General features: G+C 42.2%; 2 protein-coding genes across 2 annotated transcripts in view; both read left to right on the top strand.

The window, feature by feature from the left end:
• Positions 1–23,783, top strand: LOC306932934 (uncharacterized protein; the record flags this gene model as incomplete). The annotated part of the gene is made up of 10 exons (XM_079514907.1): positions 1–74; positions 163–246; positions 2,536–2,652; positions 2,874–3,957; positions 18,994–19,094; positions 19,465–19,517; positions 19,638–19,756; positions 19,976–20,053; positions 20,140–20,217; positions 23,726–23,783. Exons 3-10 carry the CDS (start codon positions 2,592–2,594, stop codon positions 23,781–23,783), a joined length of 1,632 nt encoding a protein of 543 aa, XP_079371033.1. The 5' UTR covers positions 1–74; positions 163–246; positions 2,536–2,591.
• Positions 23,784–23,907: 124 nt separating this feature from the next.
• Positions 23,908–25,488, top strand: part of LOC306932808 (S-adenosyl-L-methionine-dependent tRNA 4-demethylwyosine synthase TYW1-like) — a 285,807-nt gene continuing 284,226 nt past the window's right edge. Inside the window, exon 1 of the mRNA XM_079514739.1 lies at positions 23,908–24,013. Coding sequence (XP_079370865.1) covers positions 23,944–24,013 — 70 coding nt within the window. The 5' untranslated portion in view covers positions 23,908–23,943. The remainder of the gene's footprint in view (positions 24,014–25,488) is intronic.

Here is a 25,488-nt window from a genome sequence, read left to right as displayed (position 1 = left end):
TCTCGTTCTGTCGTGTGCATGTAGCGTCAGTGCCCAGCAGCACCCGTCGTGTCCGTGTCAATCAATTTACCAAGGTATGTTACAACAAAGGCTTACATATTGTGGTCTGTTGCATTTAGTGTTATTTAGAGGTGTAGATACTTATTGTTGTTGTGCTTCTAGAAACTGTTGGTGCTGTTGTGCGGCTAGGCTGTGCAGAGCAGACTCCACTTGGACCCAGTGTCCACACACATTAACAGAACACAGGTATGAGTCTCACACTCAAATATGGATTATGGTGGCATGCCAAAGGTAGCCCTTTGGCATGCAACCACCCTATGTCATGCTTTTTAATTCACATATGTATTGTGATGGGGGAATTAATATTGTTTCTGTATTTCATGGTAGAACAATGTCAGACCGGATCGAGACCTGGCTAGCCTGAATCCTGCCTACTGGGTATAAGTGCCTTGGGCCTAGGAGGTAGGAAGTTAGGCTTGCCAGTATATGGTTATATTATAATTGGTTCTTATGATGGGTGCTCAGTGTCTAGTTGCTCTGTTGTATATTGCAGGCTGAACTGGTGACAGAGTGGTCAGCAGACAGCCATTGCTCTTTTCCTCAGTTTTATTTTGTTTTTAATTGTTTCCATGCTCTACAGTGCCTCCAGTATTTTATAACATTATTGAAAGAAACCCCCTTTTACTGTATCTTTTACTGAACGACCGTTGTTACCCCCCTTCCCCACTTCTAGTGTGATTTTACCTTTTTGACTAAAAGTCAGCAAGTGTTTTGTGTGCGCAACATAAGTCGCAGTGCCATGATAGTTGCAGTGATTTATATCTTATTCTCATAACAGTTGCAGTGATTTATATCTTATTCTCGTAACAGTTTGCAGTGATTTATATCTTATCTTAACAGTTTGCAGTGTTATATTATGAGAAGTGCTATATTGTCCCTCCGGTCAAGTAATTGAAATACAACACTTATGAAGGTTTTGCTATCTGTATTATGTGAAATTGTGAATAAAAGTTGATCTAGTGATTGTACACAGAAAAGCCTCTGTCCGTCTATAAAGTACCTTGCACAGGGATTTTGGTTACAAGAGTAAATACTGAATACGGGTCTCTCACCCATTGAGAGTGGCGTAGTCTTAGTCTATGAACTTGGTTCTTATTCCAAAAGTACCATCAGTGTCCATCTGGTCACATACGTTTTAGTAATGACATGCTTACAGAACAAAAGGTTTAAGTAGATTGGACATCCTTTCTTTCCCCTATTAGAGGTGGAGATGATTGTCCTACTCTTAGAGGACATTTACACCTGTATTATGATATGGCACTTTTGATCACCCAGGATGCAAATAGTGAACCGGCCCATCGACACCTAGGATGTATTGAAATGCAAAGTCTGGCCAGATCTATGAAGACGGATGGCTGTTCTGTACAAAACAACACCAGTCCTCTACACCAGGGGTTCTCAACGTTTTTGGCCGGGGACCCCCGAAAATGCTTTGGCAACGTCTCGGGACCCCCGCCCCGCCCCCTCCCGACCCCCAATATAAATTGACTGCTACAATAACCTTAAACCCTTTTGGTGTTTTAAGCATTGTTATAATTTAGCTATTTAAAAATAGCAGATCTACAAGCTCATAGCGCGCCACCGAGTGGCGCGCTACGAGCTTGTAGGTCTGCTATTTTTGAAAAATCGTGATTTATTTTTATTTATTTTTAAATCTTTTTTTTTTTTTTATATAATTCGGCGACCCCCCCGAGGGGTCGCGACCCACGGGTTGAGAACCCCTGCTCTACACTACAGAACCAGACCACTGTTTTCTAGGTACAAAAAGTGAAATAAATGAATGAATAAACGATTGGACGTACATTGCAACTTTATTTTTTATTTTGTAATTGCACTGTTAAGTAATACATACAGTAGGGAATAGGCTATGTACAAAGTCTAGATTTGATTTGATTTTAGGATCCACATTAGCTGGTGCCATGGCAGTAGTCTTCCTGGGGTCCAAATAAAACATACAAATACAATTACAAAATTGTATTAAATGTCAAAAGCTGGTTGTTGGTGTACTATTTATGAAGTGTTTATGGAGAATATATTCAAAGGCAAGAGTTGTTTTTTATCTATGCCTTTGTTCATGGCAATTTCAGTCAGTAACATGACATGCCCTTTAGTAGATACCTTATGTCCTTGCCCTAATTTTGCTGTACTGAAGTTGACACTACTTAAATGCTTTGTTTTTGTTTTTAATTTAATTTATATAATTGTCATTGTTGTTGTAGCACAGTATGGACAAGACAACATTGTAGTTTGCCTTTGTGTGTATGTATATATAAAATGTTATCACTTTGGATCAATTGAGCATATCTGGGGAAGGAGGGAGGGTGGAGGACAGTATGTTAGACTGTGATTAGTGGAGAGGTAGTTCTATTGTTCTCTTTGGCCAATCATATCAAAGCAGTTAGTGGCTCCACCATCCAGACTCTGGTATAAGAAGGGTTGGTCTGTGTCATTTCTAATTCTCTGCAACTTCTCCAGGATATCAATCATTTCTGATCGCATCGGACTTGACCCCGCCCAGACTTCAGCTGAAGATGAACTCTCTCGACCCCACCAAGGACATTTCTGCTGAACAGGAGGAACCCAAAGAGCTTGGTATGTTACTCTACCTCCCCTTTCAACCCCTACGTTCTGTTTTCTTTTCCCTCAATATTGTCAATAGTAATTTTATTAATTCTGAATATTACATTGTGTTTCAATGTAATGTGTGTTTTTAAGACCAATTATTAGTTGGCTACATGACAGGGATTTGTTTTAAGTCCACAAAGTGCTGTCTTTCTACCTATCAACAATCTTTGTATTTGTTTCCAATCCAGTATCTCATCAGTCTGGCTGCCCTGACCTACCAGAGGTGAATGAACAAAGAAGCTTGGCAGAGAAAAAACACTGCTGCTGTGATCAGTGTGGAAAACGCTTCTCTGACATGGCCAACCTGAAAAGACACCAGAGAATTCACAAGGGAGAGAAACCCTATGGGTGTGATCAGTGTGGACAACACTTCTCTCAAATGTCTACCCTTAAAAGCCACCAGAGAATTCACACTGGAGAGAAACCCTATGGGTGTGATCAGTGTGGACAACACTTCTCTGAAATGTCTAGCCTTAAAAGCCACCAGAGAATTCACACTGGAGAGAAACCCTATGGATGTGATCAGTGTGGACAACACTTCTCTCAAATGTCTACCCTTAAAATCCACCAGAGAATTCATACTGGCGAGAAGCCCTATGGGTGTCATCAGTGTGGACAACACTTCTCTAGAATGTCTACCCTTAAAACCCACCAGAGAATTCACACTGGAGAGAACCCCTATGGATGTGATCAGTGTGAACAACAATTCTCTCATTTGGCCAACCTTAAAATCCACCAGATAATTCATACTGGAGAGAAACCTTATGGGTGTGATCAGTGTGGACAACACTTCTCTGACATGGCCAAACTGAAAAGACACCAGAGAATTCACAAGGGAGAGAAACCCTATGGGTGTGATCAGTGTGGACAACACTTCTCTGACATGGCCAACCTGAAAAGACACCAGCTAATTCACAAGGGAGAGAAACCCTATGGGTGTGATCAGTGTGGACAACACTTCTCTCAAATGTCTACCCTTAAAAGCCACCAGAGAATTCACACTGGAGAGAAACCCTATGGGTGTGATCAGTGTGGACAACACTTCTCTCAATTGGGCAACCTTAAAACCCACCAGAGAATTCACACTGGAGAGAAACCCTATGGGTGTGATCATTGTGGACAACACTTCTCTGACATGGCCAACCTGAAAAGACACCAGAGAATTCACAAGGGAGAGAAACCCTATGGGTGTGATCAGTGTGGACAACACTTCTCTCAAATGTCTACCCTTAAAAGCCACCAGAGAATTCACACTGGAGAGAAACCCTATGGGTGTGATCAGTGTGGACAACACTTCTCTGACATGGCCAACCTGAAAAGACACCAGATAATTCACAAGGGAGAGAAACCCTATGGGTGTGATCAGTGTGGACAACACTTCTCTCAAATGTCTACCCTTAAAAGCCACCAGAGAATTCACACTGGAGAGAAACCCTATGGGTGTGATCAGTGTGGACAACACTTCTCTCAATTGGGCAACCTTAAAACCCACCAGAGAATTCACACTGGAGAGAAACCCTATGGGTGTGATCATTGTGGACAACACTTCTCTCATTTGGTCACCCTTAAAAGCCACCAGAGAATTCACACTGGAGAGAAACCCTATGGATGTGATCAGTGTGGACAACACTTCTCTCAATTGGGCAACCTTAAAATCCACCAGAGAATTCACACTTGAGAGAAACCATGTCATTGTGATGTGTGTGGAAAAGCTTTCAGTCGCTCAAATTATGTAGAATTTCACAAGGTTGTACACACTGGATTTAAATACCATAAGCCACAGAAAATGTCACGAGTGCACATGATCTGTTTAGTGTGAACAGTATGACAAAAACTTAGAGGCAGGACATCCACGACATCAGGACATCCACGTAAATTGTTGTATGATTATCCATTTTTGATTAATGTGTTGATTAATTGCAAGTAAACTTAACATTCTGTTTAAATGGTCTGCTTTTTGTTGTATTTCTTATTAACTGGGTCAAGAGTTTTCAGAGCAGAAAAAAAGTGTCTGTTAGAGACACTTTTTTCTTTTATTTACATTATTTATTTCTGCTTCATTACATTATTATTATGATTCTGTTACTGTATTGTCTTTGTGGAACATGCCACATCAACATTATGCTGTAGAAATAAACAAGTCTCAATATCAAATCTTATTCTCAATCGTATTCTTGTTCCACTGTAAGAGAGAAACCCTATGGGTGTGATCAGTGTGGACAACACTTCTCTCAAATGTCTAGCCTTAAAATCCACCAGAGAATTCATACTGGAGAGAAACCCTATGGGTGTGGTCATTGTGGACAACACTTCTCTCAAATGTCTAGCCTTAAAATCCACCAGAGAATTCATACTGGAGAGAAACCCTATGGGTGTGGTCATTGTGGACAACACTTCTCTCAAATGTCTAGCCTTAAAATCCACCAGAGAATTCATTCTACACTACAGAACCAGACCACTGTTTTCTAGGTACAAAAGGTGAAATAAATGTAACGATTGGACGTACATTGCAACTTTATTGTTGTATATTTAAAAAAATCAAAAGCACTATCTTCAACATGGGGGCACAGTGAGATACTGTACTGCGATGTACTGTGATCTGAACAGTATTGCATGTGTTAAACATTGTTACGTGGACTTCTCTTTAAGCTTCATTCTACATGTAAATAACTGCAGGACCTGCAGAACAGCAATGATATATAGTGGTTCATGTTTTACTTCAAAGTCAGATTGATTTCCCATTACTTTATGAGACTTCAAAGTCCATAAAGTGAAATTCCTGTTTGCAAAATAAATGTGTCACTTTGTTGATGGAGTCTGTGTTTCAGAAGCTACTTTAGTCTATACGTTTTAGTAATGACATGCTTACAGAACAAAAGGTTTAAGTAGATTGGACATCCTTTCTTTCCCCTATTAGAGGTGGAGATGATTGTCCTCTTAGAGGACATTTACACCTGTATTATGATATGGCACTTTTGATCACCCAGGATGCAAATAGTGAACCGGCCCATCGACACCTAGGATGTATTGAAATGCAAAGTCTGGACAGATCTATGAAGACGGATGGCTGTTCTCTACAAAACAACACCAGTCCTCTACACTACAGAACCAGACCAGTGTTTTCTAGGTACAAAAAGCGAAATAAATGAATGAATAAACGATTGGACGTACATTGCAACTTTATTTTTTATTTTGTAATTGCACTGTTAAGTAATACATACAGTAGGGAAAAGTAATACATACAGTAGGGAATAGGCTATGTACAAAGTCTAGATTTAATTTTAGGATCCACATTAGCTGGTGCCATGGCAGTAGTCTTCCTGGGGTCCAAATAAAACATACAAATACAATTACAAAATTCTATTAAATGTCAAAAGCTGGTGTTGGTGTACTATTTATGAAGTGTTTATGGAGAATTTTCAGGGGATGGGTGGCAGTTTGTGTCTTGAAAAAAATGGCATGACTTTATAAATTCATTGTGTTTTTTCTTTATTTTTAATAAATATTCAAAGGCAAGAGTTGTTTTTTATCTATGCCTTTGTTCATGGCAATTTCAGTCAGTAACATGACATGCCCTTTAGTAGATACCTTTATGTCCTTGCCCTAATTTTGCTGTACTGAAGTTGACACTACTTAAATGCTTTATTTTTATTTTTAATTGAATTTATATAATTGTCATTGTTGTAGCACAGTATGGACAAGACAACATTGTAGTTTGCCTTTGTGTGTATATATAAAATGTTATCACTTTGGATCAATTGAGCATATCTGGGGAAGGAGGGAGGGTGGAGGACAGTATGTTAGACTGTGATTAGTGGAGAGGTAGTTCTATTGTTCTCTTTGGCCAATCATATCAAAGCAGTTAGTGGCTCCACCATCCAGACTCTGGTATAAGAAGGGTTGGTCTGTGTCATTTCTAATTCTCTGCAACTTCTCCAGGATATCAATCATTTCTGATCGCATCGGACTGGACCCCGCCCAGACTTCAGCTGAAGATGAACTCTCTCGACCCCACCAAGGACATTTCTGCTGAACAGGAGGAACCCAAAGAGCTTGGTATGTTACTCTACCTCCCCTTTCAACCCCTACGTTCTGTTTTATTTTTCCTCAATATTATCAATAGTCATTTTATTAATTCTGAATATTACATTGTGTTTCAATGTAATGTGTGTTTTTAAGACCAATTATTAGTTGGCTACATGACAGGGATTTGTTTTGCAACATCTACTTTTAAGTCCACAAAGTGCTGTCTTTCTACCTATCAACAATCTTTGTATTTGTTTCCAATCCAGTATCTCATCATCAGTCTGGCTGCCCTGACCTACCAGAGGTGAATGAACAAAGAAGCTTGGCAGAGAAAAAACACTGCTGCTGTGATCAGTGTGGAAAACGCTTCTCTAACATGTCTACCCTTAAAATCCACCAGAGAATTCACACTGGAGAGAAACCCTATGGATGTGATCAGTGTGGACAACACTTCTCTCATATGCCTTGCCTTAAAATCCACCAGAGAACTCACACTGGAGAGAAACCCTATGAGTGTGATCAGTGTGGACAACACTTCTCTGACATGGCCAACCTGAAAAGACACCAGAGAATTCACAAGGGAGAGAAACCCTATGGGTGTGATCAGTGTGGACAACACTTCTCTCAAATGTCTACCCTTAAAAGCCACCAGAGAATTCACACTGGAGAGAAACCCTATGGGTGTGATCAGTGTGGACAACACTTCTCTGACATGGCCAACCTGAAAAGACACCAGATAATTCACAAGGGAGAGAAACCCTATGGGTGTGATCAGTGTGGACAACACTTCTCTCAAATGTCTACCCTTAAAAGCCACCAGAGAATTCACACTGGAGAGAAACCCTATGGGTGTGATCAGTGTGGACAACACTTCTCTCAATTGGGCAACCTTAAAACCCACCAGAGAATTCACACTGGAGAGAAACCCTATGGGTGTGATCATTGTGGACAACACTTCTCTGACATGGCCAACCTGAAAAAACAGCTTGGGCTTAACCCATGTAGACCTGAGACTAGATTCTACAAATGTCTTCTAAATTCTGACAGTTTTCTGAAAAACCTATCTTTCTATGTCAGTGGTTCTCAAACTATACTTCATGTCGAGGATCCCCAGAATTATACGTAATTGGCCGCCGACCCCAGAAGCAAGGTCATGAGTTTAAAACGTGTGCTGTGAAAGAATATATATTGCAAGAATTGCACGCATTTTCACGACTTTTCAAAAATAGCAGAGTGCAGCGCTACGAGCTTGTAGATCTCCTATTTCTCAACAGCTAAAGTTTAAAATAATGGTTAAAGTGGTTAAAAGCTATAAGACGACACAGATGCGTCCTCAGGTCCAAATAGGTTAATTACATTTTGTACCTATTGACCCCTGCAACGAAAAACAAACTTTCATTCATTCCCACTTCCATTCGTGCCATTAATCGGGGAAGCAGGATGAGGTCGCTGTTTTTGTTTCAGGGGTGAGGTTGGCGCGAGGATGGTTGTAGTTTGCACTTTTTTGAATGTGTTCTCTGGATCTTGTGACCATTGTGTCTGTTCTTGTTTTTTCTATGTTTACTGTGTTTTTAGAGCTTTGTTTTTTGTTTCACCTTCTGTAACATGAATAGTTTTGGGACATGCAAATAAACTTGACCTTGACCTTAATCCCTGTAGAGATGGGGTTTCAAACATCATGTAGTTTGTGGCAGGGGAGAGAATGTCTGCATCCAACACCTAGAAACGTTTGGCGGATCTCCACCACTAGGCTGGTTTGCCTACCCACACGGCTGTGTGTCGGTCGTGGGTTGTAGACATTAGGACATGAGGAAGCTGCAGGGGAAATATTGTAAAGCTTGTATGACATATGTTGCAACTATTCACCCTTGTGGTGTGAATAGAACTGCAGAGCGCAGCTATAAATCATAGGGGATGTCTTGCAGCTGTGCTCCGTATAGAGGCCCCAGAACATGCAATGCCAGTTTGTGTATGATTGGACGTTGCTTTCATGACACATGGATGTTATAACAAACGGCGATATTTGTAGCATTTGTTGACACCCTGTATGGCAGTGGTTCCCAAAGTGGGGTCCTTGAGTCAGTTCCAGGGGGTCCCCAGCTAAATGATAGTTTGGAACCTAATGGGCCCTTGCGGGGCGACTGTGGCTCAAGAGGTAGAGCAGGTCGTCCAATGATCCATGGGGCGGTGGTTCGAATCCCGGCTCCTCATGTCAAAGTGTCCTTGGGCAAGACACTGAACCCCAAATTGCTCCCGATGTGCTGGTTGATACCTTGCATGGCTTCCGCCCCATCGGTGTATGAATGTGTGTGTGAATGGGTGAATGTAATGCACAATCTATGTAAAGCGCCTTGGATAAAGGCGCTATATAAATACACCATTTTACCATTTACCCTTATGGGTCTGTATCTCTGAGAGTGTACAAATGCTGCATGTAAAGCCCTAACCACACCAAAGGTTCAATACGGTTTTAGCGTTGTCCCTGCGGTGTAATATGTCTTGTTGCACGTTGACCCACGTAGACCCTAGTGATTCAACGCATGGAATTCAATGGCCCAAACCACACCAAAGGGTCAAGACAGTTTTAGCGTTAACTCCTTGCAACCGTTTGGAACCAAGGAGTTGCATGGTGGTGACCCTTTGGTGTGGTTAGGGCTTAACTCTCCCCATCTATCTCTCTCTCTCTCTGTTTCCTGTCTGTCTCTACTGTGAACTTAGAACTTACTTACTATAAATACAGCCATTGAGCTTTTGACCAAGTACAACCAGATATTCAGAATCCAAGAGGAGCTTGGAGATGAGGCTCGGAGTCGTTTTGCTGGGAAGAGTTTCAGAAACCCGTTGATATAGTGAACACTGATTTGTTATTTCCACATCAGTGTCTGCTAATGTTCCATTTCAAATGATTTATTCATGGAAAGGTTGGCGCTACGAACATAAACAACTATAGGGCATTGTTTAATGTTTTGTGTGCCATCACAACTTTCATGTCTATCACTGTAATACCAATTACAAGTAATACCAATCATAAAAGGTATGCTTGCTAAGCAATTTTCTTCATAAGAAACAAAATGAATTAAGTGCAGAAACGGAGACACACAAGACCACAAGAATTAAGGCAACATGCACATGCCTTCACATAATGCACAACTCGTCCTTTTGGTGTTTTAAACATTGTTATAATTTAGCTATTGAAAAATAGCAGATCTACAAGCTCATAGCACGCCACCGAGTGGCGCGCTACGAGCTTGTAGGTCTGCTATTTTTGAAAAATCGTGAAAATATTTATTTCAGAAAACTGGAGGATTTAGAAGATTTTTAAAAAAATGTCGAGGTCGGGTCAAAATGGGTTAAGTCGTATTTTATCCAGTCCGGCCCTTGATCTAAAATGAGCCATTTTTCTGAAAAAGCTATGTTTCTATTTCAGTCGTTCTTCGATTTTTCAAAAATAGCAGACCTACAAGCTCGTAGCGCGCCACTCGGTGGCGCGCTATGAGCTTGTAGATCTGCTATTTTTCAATGGCTAACGCATAACATAATGCTAACACCAAAAGGGGTTCCCGCCCAAAATGACCTGAGGTTGATTCTACAAAATAATGTCTTCTAAATCATGACAGTTTTCTGTCACTATTTGAGTACCACAGACGAAAAACAGTCTAAGTCCAAATTTCAGACTGACCCCTCCACGAAAAGGCCTCGTTGTCCTGAACCCTTATCTATCATTTATACATTATGGATCAATAGTGTGGACTTAGACTGTTATTCGTCTAATTTTGACCACTGACCTCCATCTCAAATATTTTGTTCCAGGGACCTCCCAGAAGTAAAGATTTGAGTTAAAAACGTTCACTGGGGAAGAATATATAGTCAAAGATTTGCACACATAAAAAATAAAAAATAAAGCAGATCTACAAGCTCATAGCGCAGCACTCGGTGCTCTGCTATGAGCTTGTATAGATCTGCTATTTTTCAACAGCTAAAGTTTAAAATAATGGTTGAAGTTGTTAAAACTAAAGCTATATAAGGTGACACAGATGCGTCCTCAGGTCTAAATGGCTTAATGATGCAGCACAGTCCAATTACAACCCCCTCCCCCCCCCCCCCCGCTACCTCCTCTGCTACTCACAGTCCAGTCCCAGGAGCCTTTCTTTCTCCCACGGCTGCAAACCCTTGATGCAATCACTCCTGGTGGGCGTTGATAGATAATTTTGGAGTTGGGTGGATGGAATTGTCAATTTCCCTTTGGCCCAGACCGTGTTCATATTTTGTCATCTTGCCCTTTTGTCATCAGTACTCCTAGCCTACTGCCTGTTTACTCTGGGTTGTTCTCCTTATCCTATTTATGTCATGTCACCATCCACAGGCCTAATCATCTCAGACCTATATTATCCTTTATATTATTATATCATATATATTATGGATTTCCTGACGCCACCTTCAGATTTTATATCTTAGTCAGTCTCCATACTGTCTGCCTGTAGCCACAAAAGTCACCATACTGTAGTGTGCTGTTTTGATTTTAGTTTACATGCAGCTGCTTCGATATCAGTGTGGCCTTGGGGCCTAGTGAGAGAGAGCATTTCTCTCTGTTAAGAGTTCACAGCTAGCCGGGAAGAAATGTTATCTTCAGGTTGCCATAGCAACGCCAGCCTCTGTGCTTTCCCGGTTAATGCAGGCCCTCAATGACGGAACCAAGAAAGCTGTCCCGATATCAGTCTCATCATCCATGTGCTGGTCCAATGAGCGCTTGACAACCAGTGCCAGCGTGGCATAGTGGAAATTAACTGTCTATTCAGCCAATGAATGTGTATCAACAATTGACGTATTCTACAGTATTAATGCCTGTGAAATGAATTGTTCGAGAGAACCCTGTGCAGTTTGTCTCTCTGATCTGAAAATGAATAGACATTAATCATATTCTGCTGACTGGACAATCCTTCTTCCTGGTGGTTTCATCTTTTTATTGGGTACTTAAAGGTATTTTTCTAAAAGAGTATTTCCTGCTTAAAGTAATCCTGTTAAAGCTAATTGTGAATCATTAATTGTCCCTTCTGCATTTTATATGCAACTAATTGGCCTTCCCTTATCTGTTATCTTGACAATTAATGTATCAAATTGGTCTTCGAGCCTTATAATTGGTTTTATCTTAATTATAATTCCATCAAATTGGTCCTATTCGAACCGTCTTTTTCCGAGTATAAGTCTAATTTATTTAATTAGCTCCTCCGACAAAAGGAACCAGCCCCCATCCCCATTTTCATTTTTATTTTTTTTCTGCCGGAAGAACAAAGTCCATAGTCATATTTTTGGAGCAGTGGTTTCGTCGATGCATGTTCAGTTCTGGAACCGATCCTCCCCATTTTTGGGAACATACAAGCCGCGGATCTGTGGACGAACGGACGAAGCATGAAGTTTGAACGGTCCTCCACAGATCCACCCCCCCTTCCCCCTCCTGTTGTCTGTCCGAACGACGGTTCCTCTCCTGCTTCGGTGCCCTCTGTCTGGGACCGCTCTGCCTACGTGATTCTCCCAGCTTGCCTTTCTGAAGTTAAGTAATTTGTCTTTCTGTAACCTTCTTAGATTATACTGTTATTATAATTTATTGCCGTACATTCATGTCTGGGACTTAATCCCTGAACATGTCTCAGTCACATTACTTTTCTTCACTTTAGATTTTCAGGCGGCAACGCTTCGAGTTGTATCAAATTGGTCTTCGAGCCTTATAATTGGTTTTATCTTAATTATAATTCCATCAGGCGTCATCAGGTGTATTGATGTTGTTGGTACTAACGGTACCAACATCAATACAGCATGGAATTGTGGACAAAATCTTATCCAACGACGACGAAACATTCCACGTTTTGGGTTCTGAGAGGCTATACATGTCACCAATTGGTAGAGAGAGACTGATGGCGTGCTATGGCATTCCCCCAAAGTTCTATATTGTTGTGAAGTTCTTTCAGAATATAGGCGCTGCAAGTGCCAAGCAGATGAGGGAGATTTTATTCTGAAAATCCCTTTCCCCCAAAACCGTGAAGCCAAATCTCATCATTACGGCATCGCGCTAGTAAGTCCGATCTCTCTTTAGAAGCATTAACCCATTTTGGGGCGGGAACCCCTTTTGGTGTTAGCATTACGTTATGATTTAGCTATTGAAAAATAGCAGATCTACAAGCTCATAGCGCGCCACCGAGTGGCGCACTACGAGCTTGTAGGTCTGCTATTTTTGAAAAATCGAATAACGACTGACATAGAAACATGTGACGAAACCGAAAGCACTTTGCAGTCTAGCAGCTGGCCATGTTGTTTATCTTTCACCAGAAACGGTATAGTATGTCGGCCGCAATGGGATGAAAAATCACTCTACTCATCTGAACGCCGGACGTTCGCGCATTTTGCCTTGTGTGTGCGCATTTTGCCTTGTGCTTGGAGGAACATAGCAACCTGCCTAGCAACCTGGGCACAGTAGAGGTATGTGTTTTGCTTCTGATGGTGGATTTTGATATAAAGCGATTACCCGCAGCGCCGCGGGTTTGGCCATCAAAGGGTAATTATTATAACCCGCGGTGCCGCGGGTTATGGCCATGGCTGGCGTCAAGGGTGTTAAGAGCGTCTGCTAAATGCCTAAATTGTAAATTGAAAAAAGAATAAGTTGCCTAATACACAAATAAATTAATAGGTTCAACAATAATGGAAAAACAATACAATTAAGTTCTAATTCAAATTGACTATTTGAAAGTGTTTGACACGTTTATGCGCCGATCGAGGCCAATTGAAAAACAACGCTGCTGCATACATGGACTTTCAATGCAGTCTTGAACCACACACACCATACACGACTATTAAATGCATTTATTTTGCTATCACATGAAAGTGCCTTTCGGGCTACGTGCAATAATGTGCAAAGCTAAAGTCCTTATCTGTAGCCTGGACTGTGTGATATCAGTCCTTAAGTTTACTTTATACAACTCATCATCAGCACTGAACTGCTGAAGTTCTGTCGGTACACTTAGCCTCCTCTGCTGTCACAGGAAGACGAGTGGTTATCAAAGATCTGCACTTATGCACGCTTTGGGGGCTGTGGAGCCTGTAATAATGCTCTGCGTACACTGCGTAGGAGGATGGATGACTCAGGACAATGATTTGAATGCAACGCCATGCTGTGTGATTCATGATAACAGCAGTTTGTCGAAATAACACATATATTATCTCGGCCTGGCAAGCTGAGATATTGCATTCGGCCATGCATGTCTGTCTGTCTGTCTGCAGCTAACCTCTAGGCTGTATATAGGCTGTGAGATCAGATTCCTGAATATCCTGCCACCCTAATAGACAGCGCAACACCCCATCCTTTGTCCGCCTTCTCCTACCAAACCACACCGTTTGCACACATCTCACCATGCACAACACCAACAGCATGCCTGTCCAGACATCAACCACTACTTTGCATCCATGCAACTGTCATATTTACAGTGAGTGTGTGTGTGTGTGCGTGTGCGTGTGCGTGTGTGTGTGTGTGTGTGTGTGTGTGTGTGTGGGCGCGCAACAACACATAATAATAAATAATAACCCATCCGTTTCTACACAATACTGGGTATAAACACACAGCTGAAACATGAAGTGGAGTCTGTCAACTCGTGCAATTTCCTTCTCCCCATATTGCGCTGCTACGCAACTCTAGGATGAGCCGCCCGAAGGGCGGCGAAATTCTAGTATTTTTAATACGTCAGCAACAATGTCATTTTTAATGAATAACCGCAGAGCAATTGTCCCTACAGGACATGGCATGTCTGTTCTACGTAGCTATGGACAGGAACTAGACATGTGTGCCTGTCCATCCATCCGTCTAATTGAATAACAAAACTGTAAATGCACCAAGTCTCTGTACGTGTGTACGTCTGTAAACCACGTAACTCGTACATCCCACTGACCTTAATTATTGGAACAAACAATACTATATCTACAATCTTGTTCAAAACTATGAAAACTCACAAAACATGCAGTAATCCTGGTCTCTAAACAAACTGCCTCCCCCTGACCAGCCGCGGCACCTGATGGAGGGGAAAGGAACTGGTTGGAATACCGTGTTCCTTCCACGCGCTACGTCCAACCAGGGAAACTCGCCCCTGTCACGTGTAAAGGGAGCAACTTGGACACTCAGGCAGGAAGGAAGCATGAGTTCAAGTCCGTTGCTCTCCCCATGTCCCCCATATATGGGGACTAGGTTGGCGGAGGGTGTCTAGAGAGCCCAAGATCACATTAGATAATTGGCACAGGGGTGAAAAAAATGGGTTACAAAATCGAGGGGTAAAAATAAAAAAATTAAAAACTATGAAAATAACTAATTATATTTGTATTGGTATGACCATGACGGGATGGGAAAAATGAAGCGATATGCCATCATCATCCACACCTTTGTTCCTCTACATCCTCGTCGGCTGTTGTTGGAGATGATGGTGTTTTTACAGCCACCTCGTCTCTCAAGCCGCATCGCCACGTCTTGCTTCCGTTCCTTTGGGATGTATTCCCTTTTGAACATGGGGTGGCTTGCAGTTGCCATGAGACAGACACTTGCTGTTTTCAAACACATGGCCAAACCTGAAAAACCTTATTCATTTCCCCCAGAATTGTAGCCTAATTGTAGCTTGGTTTCTTTTAGTTACAAGCTACAAAAAAGACCCAAAAAGTAGCTGAGCTACTTAACGAGGTACACAAATATGAATGTAGCTCGGCTACGGCAAGTTACAGCAAAAATGTAGCTTAATTTGCACAACACTGGACGTTACGTGATCAATTCTTTTTTTCTGTGCTCCGATATTCATCCCGAGAAACGCAGTTTCAAACATGCGTGCAAACACCTTAACTGTAGGGCGTGGCAATACATTGCCTCTTATTAGCTGGGTCTTACTTCTGCGAGAATGTGGACTTGTAGACAAACAATTTTAATTACTTTTTGAGTGGTGCCTATTATCGTTCCATTACCCAGCTATGTGTGTATGTATGTCTGTCTCTGTGTCTGTATGTCACAGCACAGACAGCTGCAACACCTCGCCAATACCGCTGGATGGCACTGTTGAGCAGCGACACACACACACAAACACGACTAGGGATGGAGCCAGAAAATCGGGTCCATTACAAACCCGGTTCGGCATTTATCGAGACCCGATTATCAATAAGCATTTGGCTTGTCGAGCCTCTTATCGGGTATAGCCGCAGCGGCTGACGTCATGGGCCGCTCGCTATAAAGGAGGTTGGACGCGACGGGTGGTTGCGTGGTTCGTCATCGTTTGCCGTGGTGGAAGTATGGTGGAACGGGTGAAAAGTTTGGTAACATTAAAAAAAAAGACAAGAGGGGAGCTAAATGCAATAATGTAGCCTACCACAGTTGTTGCATGCACGAAAGGGAGCATTTCGACAATGCATAGACATCTGTCCATAATGCATTGTATTAAACCCAAATGCGATACCTTTGCATGTCTGCATGAGTCGAAACAACACGGTAAGACGTTGCCATAAATTATTAATCCAATTCATAATAATACGTTTGGGAAACTCAAATCTCCCTGCTGCAGAGCTACAAGCTCACAACGCGGTGCAACCAGACACGTTGTGAGCTTGTAGATTTGCTATTTTTGGTGCGCGACACCGACGTACGATGATGTATACATTTCACTTTTAAAGTGACGGTACACAATGAACAGTTCCCTCTGTCTGTTATAAAGGTACTGTATAAGGCCTATAGTAAAATGTAGTGCAAAGGCATGTCTTGGTTGGTTAAAATAAAGAGAAGATTATTAAAATATAATAAGCATATATATGTGTGTGTGTGTGTGTGTGTGTGTGTGTGTGTGTGTGTGTGTGTGTGTGTGTGTGTGTGTGTGTGTGTGTGTGTGTGTGTGTGTGTACACACCTTAGAACTGTTTATTGGCATACAAACTCTCACAACTGGCCAATAAAAATAAGGTTCTGTTCTTTCCACAAAATAATAGCAAATGCTCGATAGTGGGCTCGATAAGGACCCGGCTCAATAAGCCTGCTGATAAGGTGATCGTTATCAATAAAACCTTAACGAGCTCCATCCCTACACACGAGACACACACACACACACAGACCATGGCCAGGGAGGGGGGCTAGTACGTATAGTTGCACCGCTCAGTTCACAGTTCACACAGGTCTGATTTTTCTAAATCTATGTTTTTTGTGCCAAGGAAAGCTTTTCAAATCCTTCTCTGCTTCTTTACTCTGCTTATTCTGATCTTCCACTTGTAAATCGCTCCGGATAAGAGCGTATTAATGTCTAAGTTGTAAATGTATTATGTAACACAAATTTGCCTCTGACAATTTGAACTGGATCCAATAATATTCCTTATACATATTTCATCAGACAAAGGTTTATGGTTGCTGGCTGTTGGCCTTCATTACTTATTCATCCTGATTGGGTAATAAACCTAGAGCAGACACTTGAAACATAATGAAGTCATATCAGTGAATTTGCCTAAAGTGTTAAAATGAAGGGATATCTCTTTCAGCAGTAACAATCATTATTCCGTAACCGTAAGCATCCTTCTATCAGCTCACACTTAAGCCATTAACCCTCTTAATTAACAGTGCCTTCTACCTGCACTATTCATATGTTTAATTCGTCATTTTAATGCCAATAGAAAAATCTAGCCTGATTATCAGACTGTAGCTTTCTTGAAGCTTCAGTCTGACATTGTCTCCTGTCTGAGCGATTTCAAGGGGGAGGGGATTAGAATTTCCCTCAACCAGTAGCCATTGGTGTTGTTTTTCCCTCCTTCCTCTGTGTGTTGCGCTGCATGATGACGCTGAAAACGGGACTCGGCGCTGATTGGTTGTTCGTTAGACCCACCCCCACCACCGATTCTCATTGGTTAATACATTTTTGTACCGAAGAAATGATAGGTTCACAGTGCAACCAGACCAAGAGACGGAGTCCACTCATAGAGTGGGCGGGGTCTTTGGGCTGGATCCAGGCTAAGAAAAATCTGTGACATACACACTATATCTCATTTTGACACGGTAATCCTATAGTACAGGGATAAGCAACCTTTGGCACCGGTGCCAACATTGGCACAAAGAAGGGTGATCTCTGGCACACTGGCATGAATTGGTTTAAAATAAACTATATAAAAAAGTCAAATAAATGAAGGCCCTCACATTTATATGTAAAATCCTACACATAATTCTGCATTCATTAAAACTCTGAACTCTGACTGGGGAGGGAGTCTGGGAGATAAGTGGATTATTGCTTCTCCGATTCTAATTATATCATAATCATTACAATAATGTGAAAGTAAACATTTTACAAGAAGGGAAAAGGTTATATTCGTGGGCAATCAAAATATGTTGGAATGTTTGATGTGTCATTAAAATTCATGTTCACAATAATAACTAAGTCAAATTAAGCTCTAATCAAGCCCCAAAAATTGCATTTTAGGCAGCGATGCACATAAAGACCGCACGCGTGCGTGAGAGAGCGTGCACGCGAGGATTTCGGCCGGTTTTAGGTAGATTACATCGGCCGTTAGCCAAACTAGCCAAATGTTGCTACATTTTGCTACATTAAGCCCCCGATTATAGGGAATTAAACGATTACGTCATTTACGTCAACGGGTTATGATGGCTTTTTTGATTCATTACGTCAATTACGTCAATAGCCATAAGGGGGTTAAGACCTGGAACGCATCTGTGTCTCCTTCGCTTTTAACCACTTTAACCATTATTTTAAACTTTAGCTGTTGAACAATGCAAATCTTTGAATATATATTCTTTCACAACAAACGTTTTTAACTCATGTCTTTGCTTCTGGGTTTCCCTGGAACAACATATTTTCAGATGGGGGGTCGGTGGCCAATTACACATCATTTTTGGGGTCCTTGACATGAAATAGTTGGAGAACCACAGACAGAAACGGGTTTTTCAGAAAACTGTCATGATTCAGAAGACATTTGTAGAATCTGGTCTCAGATCTTAATGGCTTTTAAAGCCATTCAGCACCAGCGACTTCTATTAACTCTTTAAACCGCTAAAGCATCTGTGTCATTTTAGATTTTAGCGTTGGCTATTCAAGAAATAGCAGATCTACACGCTCACAGCGTGTCACTTCATGCCGGCCCGCGAGCTTAGCTTGTACATCTGCTTTTTTCGTAGCCAGCCTGATTCACTACGTTCTGTGGGTTTTTGAGCGGTGCCTAGCCGCTCCGATGGCTGGCCGCGTTTGTATGTCTCTGTCTGTTTGGAGTATGGTATGTCTGTTTGTAGTACGGCCACAACAGCTGCAATACGGCTGGCAGCCAGCCTGTGTGTTGTTGAGCAGTCTGCACCGCCCAGTTCACACAGGTGTGATGTGTATTTACACATTGGTAAAATAAAATGGTGCATTTATATAGCGCCTTTATCCAAGGCGCTTCACAGAGTTTGTGCATTACATTCACCCATTCACACACACATTCATACACCGATGCCGGAGGAAACCATGCAAGGTAAAGGTACCAACCAGCACATCGGGAACAATTAGGGGTTCAGTGTCTTGCTCAAGGACACTTCGACACTAACTCTGGGGGAGCCTGGGTTTGAACTGGCAACCTTGCGGTTCCCTTCCAGCCACTCTACCCCTGAGCCACCACCGCCACATTGGTTAAACAATGCAATCATGTGATTCTTAGTTGTTCAGCAATAGCTTCTGCAGGTTTTTCTTTTCTTACATGACTTTTTTTCTCTTTATCTGTGCAGGATACAAACTAATTGGAAGTCACTCAGGTGTGAAACTTTGCCGCTGGACCAAGGTACGTACAGTAGTGTATCAAACGCTTTGCAGCATGCTGTACTGTTGTAGACTTTTGGGACCTACTGTAAATGGAATCCACAAAGCCAACAAGGTGTTTTTTTCCCCCTTCATGCTATAGTCTATGCTACGAGGCAGAGGAGGCTGCTACAAGCACACGTTCTACGGCATCGAGTCTCACCGCTGCATGGAGACAACTCCCAGCCTGGCCTGCACCAACAAGTGTGTCTTCTGCTGGAGGTAGGTGTCTGGAGATTGGACGAGTGTGTCTTCTGCTGGAGGTATAGGTGTCTGGAGAATGGACAAGTGTGTCTTTTGCTGGAGGTATAGGTGTCTGGAGAATGGACAAGTGTGTCTTCTGCTGGAGGTATAGGTGTCTGGAGAATGGACAAGTGTGTCTTCTGCTGGAGGTATAGGTGTCTGGAGAATGGACAAGTGTGTCTTCTGCTGGAGGTATAGGTGTCTGGAGAATGGACAAGTGTGTCTTCTGCTGGAGGTAGGTGTCTGGAGAATGGACAAGTGTGTCTTCTGCTGGAGGTAGGTGTCTGGAGAATGGACAAGTGTGTCTTCTGCTGGAGGTAGGTGTCTGCAGAATGGACAAGTGTGTCTTCTGCTGGAGGTAGGTGTCTGGAGAATGGACAAGTGTGTCTTCTGCTGGAGGTAGGTGTCTGCAGAATGGACAAGTGTGTCTTCTGCTGGAGGTAGGTGTCTGCAGAATGGACAAGTGTGTCTTCTGCTGGAGGTATAGGTGTCTGGAGAAAAGACAAGAGGTTTGTCTCACGTAGCCACACAACTATTCCGCAATCTCTGAATGCTATATAGAGTCTGGAACTACACGTGCTGTAGTCTTTCGTGCCGTTCAGGAAAATATATTTACATTTTTATTTTATTGAAATTTTTTGCTAAGCAACCAGCTGTATATGCTTAGATGATTTCTATTTATATTAGGATCAATTTGCGCGATCAGAGCTTCCGTTGCTCCAGACTGTATGACGGAAGCATTTGAAAATTGCGAGCGGCAACAGTCTGGCCACGCGAGGCTAACAAGAGATTGACTTCTGTGCCTCAGAACTTGGAAATAAAATGAAATGAAATGATTACTATATTTACCCAGGGTATCTGGGCTAAACTCAAGAACTTGTTTCCAGCCAGGCCCTGCTCATAGAACATTTCATCGTAGTGGTTAAATGCCTTGTTCAAGGGCACTTCAGCGGTGGTAATTTTAACGTGTCGGACCTCTGATTCGAACTGGCGACCTTCCGGTATCAAGACCGCTCCGCAATCCGTTCGGCCACCGCTGCCACTGGCTGCCGCTGCCACTGGACTCATCAGCTCACAATGACGTTATTATTGGCCAACACTGATGGCCAATTGATTCATCTGTAAATCCCAGATCCAGACCCTCCAAAATGTTCTTCCTCACATAGTTCAATAGACCAGAATGTAGTGTATGTTCCCTTTCCTTACTTATTGTACAGTATATATATCTCTAACCGAACCCCTTTATTTCATGTTTGCTAATTATAATCATTCTCTGTCATTGAGTAATGCTTTCTCTCTCAACCATGGTACAATTTGGCAGATGCTCTTAATCCAGAGCGATTTACAGTAAGCAAAAACAACACATGGTGGTAATACATCTAATACATAGAAATAGTCAACAAGCATCATAAGCTAACAATAGAATATCTGTACAATGAAACTAGTATACACTATAGAGTGAGTGCTATGTCTACATAATATGCAATGGGAAGTGCATTCCATGGTTTTGGAGCCAGAAGGGAGAAGTGTCTGGTGATTAAGGGATGGAACGCTAGTACCCCCTGCATAATGGAGAGGCGGATAAGGTGGAGGCTAATTAATTTTGACACGGGCGAGACGGGGTGAGAGAACATGCCACCCTTCCTCCAAATTCCCTTTCAAATATTAACCGTGTAGATGGAACATTGTGACATGACGCTGACAGTGTACGCTGCCTCTGAGGACATGCCATTCTCTTCTGGGTGGTCCATCTGGGATGACATGTCCCATAGGCCTTTAGCTGTAAGTGTCATGGCACTACATTGGATTGGCATTGGCAGTTTATGTGTCTGTGTATGTGATTAATTGATAAACTGGTTTATATATGGCAAGTCAATCAGACACAGTCAAAAGGCATTACTGATACTGAAATAGACCATCGCTAGTTGATTTTTAGATGGATTTTATTTTGTTTCTTTTTTTGGCTTGGTCATTATAAAAGCGTTCAAAGTCAGGCTTGTGTCAGGCCACAGAATGGACAAACCTGCCCTTATTAGGACAGTGAAGGATTGTATGTGGCTGCCACACACTGCTTTAACTCACCTTATTCAACCTGGGAACATTCTAGACTAGAGGAAGAAATGTGTCCTTTTGAAATATTTTTTGTTTCTTTGGGTGGAACGCCGAATGGCCTTCACGGTTTATTTTCAGCTTTGGATTTCACTTCATAACATCTTAATTTGATAACAACATTATTGTCTCGGAGAGAGTATGTTTTGCTCTCCATTTGTGTGTGTGTGTGTGTGTGTGTGTGTGTGTGTGTGTGTGTGTGTGTGTGTGTGTGTGTGTGTGTGTGTGTGTGTGTGTGTGTGTGTGTGTGTGTGTGTGTGTGTGTGTGTGTGTGTCCGTCCGTGTGTCCGTCCGTCCGTCTTTGGACAGCTAATCTCCGGCTTTGGACAGTACACCTACAGATTTTGGTACACAGTCTCTCTAGAGCCATTCAACGAAACATGTCTTTCAGATTTTTCAGACTTCCAAAGTTCGCAGGAGTGCTCAGTTTCAAACAAAATGCTGCAAATCATGAACACATCGTGTGATTTCTGTGAATGTACATTCCCACTAGGCAGAGGAAGAAATGCCACTTCAACATTTTCAACTCAGCCTCATGGTGGCGCTATAATTGGCCGTGTTTTTACCTCTGATCTGTGCAAAACTTTGTATGCACACTCCCTAGAGGCCAAGGAAAAACCTTTGCCTGGAATTTTTCACATCTGCTCTTTATAGCGCCACCAGGAGGCCGACATATGTAACACATTTTCTAATATTATTCCTTCAGATTTTATCAAAATTTCACGCAAATCGGTACACATGCTCTCCATAGTCATGTGATCAAGGCTTTAAACTTTAAATTAGCAACACACAGAGCACTGCCCTGACTCATCCAGCTACACTAATCCAAGACGATGGCCATGGAGTTCGAGACAGCTTTGTTCTCATGTCTCGCAGCACACGCAAGCTCAAATGACTCCACATTTTACACAAATATTGCTAAGTGTTATGCAACATAACTACTATGTTATTGCGCAACTGGAAGTACTGTGATGCAAAATACATCACTTCCTTTCTTTTTTTTCTCCATTCTTCCCCCCATTTTTGAGGGGCGCTAGCCCCTCCTATATTCAGCTTCATTTTTGTCCTAACACAAACATTAAATGCCATTGACAATGAATGGAGAATTTACGTCATAGGTGTCTGAGCAAATGTGCTATTTTGTCCTAACACAAACATGAAATGCCATTGACAATGAAATTATAATTTACATCAGATGTAGACGAGCAAATCGTCTATTTTCGTCCTACACGAAGATTAAATTCCCATTGACAATAAATGGAGAATTTACGTCATATGTGTCTGAGCAAATCGACATGTTACGTCATGATGATGTACGATGATAAGAGCGCCCCTCACTTCACACAGGTGAGAATTTATTTTGTCTTGTCGAGCTTCTAGTTGCTTTAATAGATATAGACCAACACTGAAGAGTCACTATTGAGCAGTGAAACGGCAGCAGTGTCAGTGCATGCCATCCCTAATCTCTCAATACAGAGTTTCAATTTGCAACGAAGATCTGTCAGCAGCACGATAGTTGAACTGTACAGCTCCTGAGGGAATCGCCTTTGAGGATAGAAGCAGTTTAAACCAAGACCTTAGGCCCATTCTACAAAATGTCTTGTGAATCCTAACAGTTTCATATAAAACCTATGTTTCTGTCAGTGGTTCTCAAACATTTTCAGGTCAAGGACCTACAAATATTATTATGTAATTGTCCACCGGACCCCCATCTGAAAATATGGGCACTGTGTTTTCCTACCACCACCAGACACCACACTAACCCAGTGAGCACTGTGTTTTCCTACCACCACCAGACACCACACTAACCCAGTGAGCACTGTGTTTTCCTACCACCAGACACCACACTAACCCAGTGAGCACTGTGTTTTCCTACCACCACCAGACACCACACTAACCCAGTGAGCACTGTGTTTTCCTACCACCAGACACCACACTAACCCAGTGAGCACTGTGTTTTCCTACCACCACCAGACACCACACTAACCCAGTGAGCACTGTGTTTTCCTACCACCAGACACCACACTAACCCAGTGGGCACAGAGTGGCGTTGGAAGATGGACCCTGCTGAGACCATCCTCCAGGAGTCTGTAGAGAAACACCAGAACATGATCCACGGGTTCAGAGGTCAGTGCTGCTACTACAGCTAATGGATCTCACTCTCTCTCTACGCTTTGCACCCTGTCTGTCTGTCCGTCCGTCCCTCTATCTCCGTCACCGCTGGCCCGATCAACGCGAATTTGTGCGTGCGCGCACACACACACACACACACACACACACACACACACACACACACACACACACACACACACACACACACACACACACACACACACACGATCCCTGGACACCAGAGCAGAATCTCTGCCCCAATGTTTCGGCCTGTTATAGCGCTAGCAGGAGGCCAATCGTTGCAAAACATTCTATATTAGTCCGGAGGCAATGTCCACCTCAACCACACAATTGCACAATTGCACCCCCCTCCCCCGTTTGACATGTGTTCCATTTCTTCCCCCTTCAATTATCCTATCTGTCTACTATCCTATCAAAAAAGAAAAAAAAGCATAACCAATAAAAAAGGAAATTATATAATACCTAAAAACCTAAAATATATCTATTAAAGGACGACTTCACCACTTTGCGACCTATCTTCATATAATAGGTCCCCACTAATAATCATGATAAAATGGAAATAGATATTTTTTTCCTACTCAATCTGATATAGGTCTCATAGGAGGGCTGTTGGCAGTTGAGAAACCCGTCCACCAGTGACATCATCGTTAGGCAGATTTTTGTTATATTTGTTTTACCAAAATGTTTAGATTTTTTATTATCGTAAGAACGATGGCTTCCATTTTCGCCTTGCAACTTTTCAGGGCTAGAAATCCTGCAGTTACTATTAGCTTGGATTCCCCATCGATGATGTCACTGGTGGACGGGTTTCTGAACTGCCCACAGCCCTCCCATGAGACACAGACTGAGTAGAAAAGATTGATGGTATTTTATCATGATTATTAGTGAGATTATATGAAGATAGGTTGAAAAGTGGTCCTTTAATCCAGAGCGATTTACAGTAAGCAAGAACAACACATGGTAATACATCAAATACATAGAAATAATCATCAACGATCATAAGCATGAGAACCTAACATCTGTCTAACAGTAGAATATCTGTCTAAGTTTCATAAGTTCAGCCTTTGTGTATGCCTGGTAGGTCGTCGAGGCTAGTGCAAGTGCTGTGGGCTAGGATGGTGTCTGAAGACGCGAGTTTTCAGACTACGGCAGAAGATTGGTGTGTGAGTCTGCACTTTAAATGTTTAAGTGCCAGCGTCTTTGTGCAGCCAGGTGAGGTCCAGAGGACACTCGGTAATGGTCGTGCAAGGCCTAACATAACATCAGTCTCCATCCCACGTGTTCACATTGCTACAGGGACACTGTTAATAGTGTTCCGTTCCATGACCTTGCTGCTGATAGACTTGAGTTTTATATGAGAAGGACAGAGTTTTCACTGGAGGGCCGCAATATACACCGTAAAATCCTCAGTGTTGAATTAACATATTAAGACCGGAGACCAGATTCTACAAAATGTCTTCTGAATCCGT

Source organism: Electrona antarctica, assembly GCF_951216825.1.
Source record: "Electrona antarctica genome assembly, chromosome: 11".
In the NCBI taxonomy this organism is placed as follows: domain Eukaryota; kingdom Metazoa; phylum Chordata; class Actinopteri; order Myctophiformes; family Myctophidae; genus Electrona; species Electrona antarctica.
This window is presented reverse-complemented; position numbering and strand designations above follow the sequence as displayed.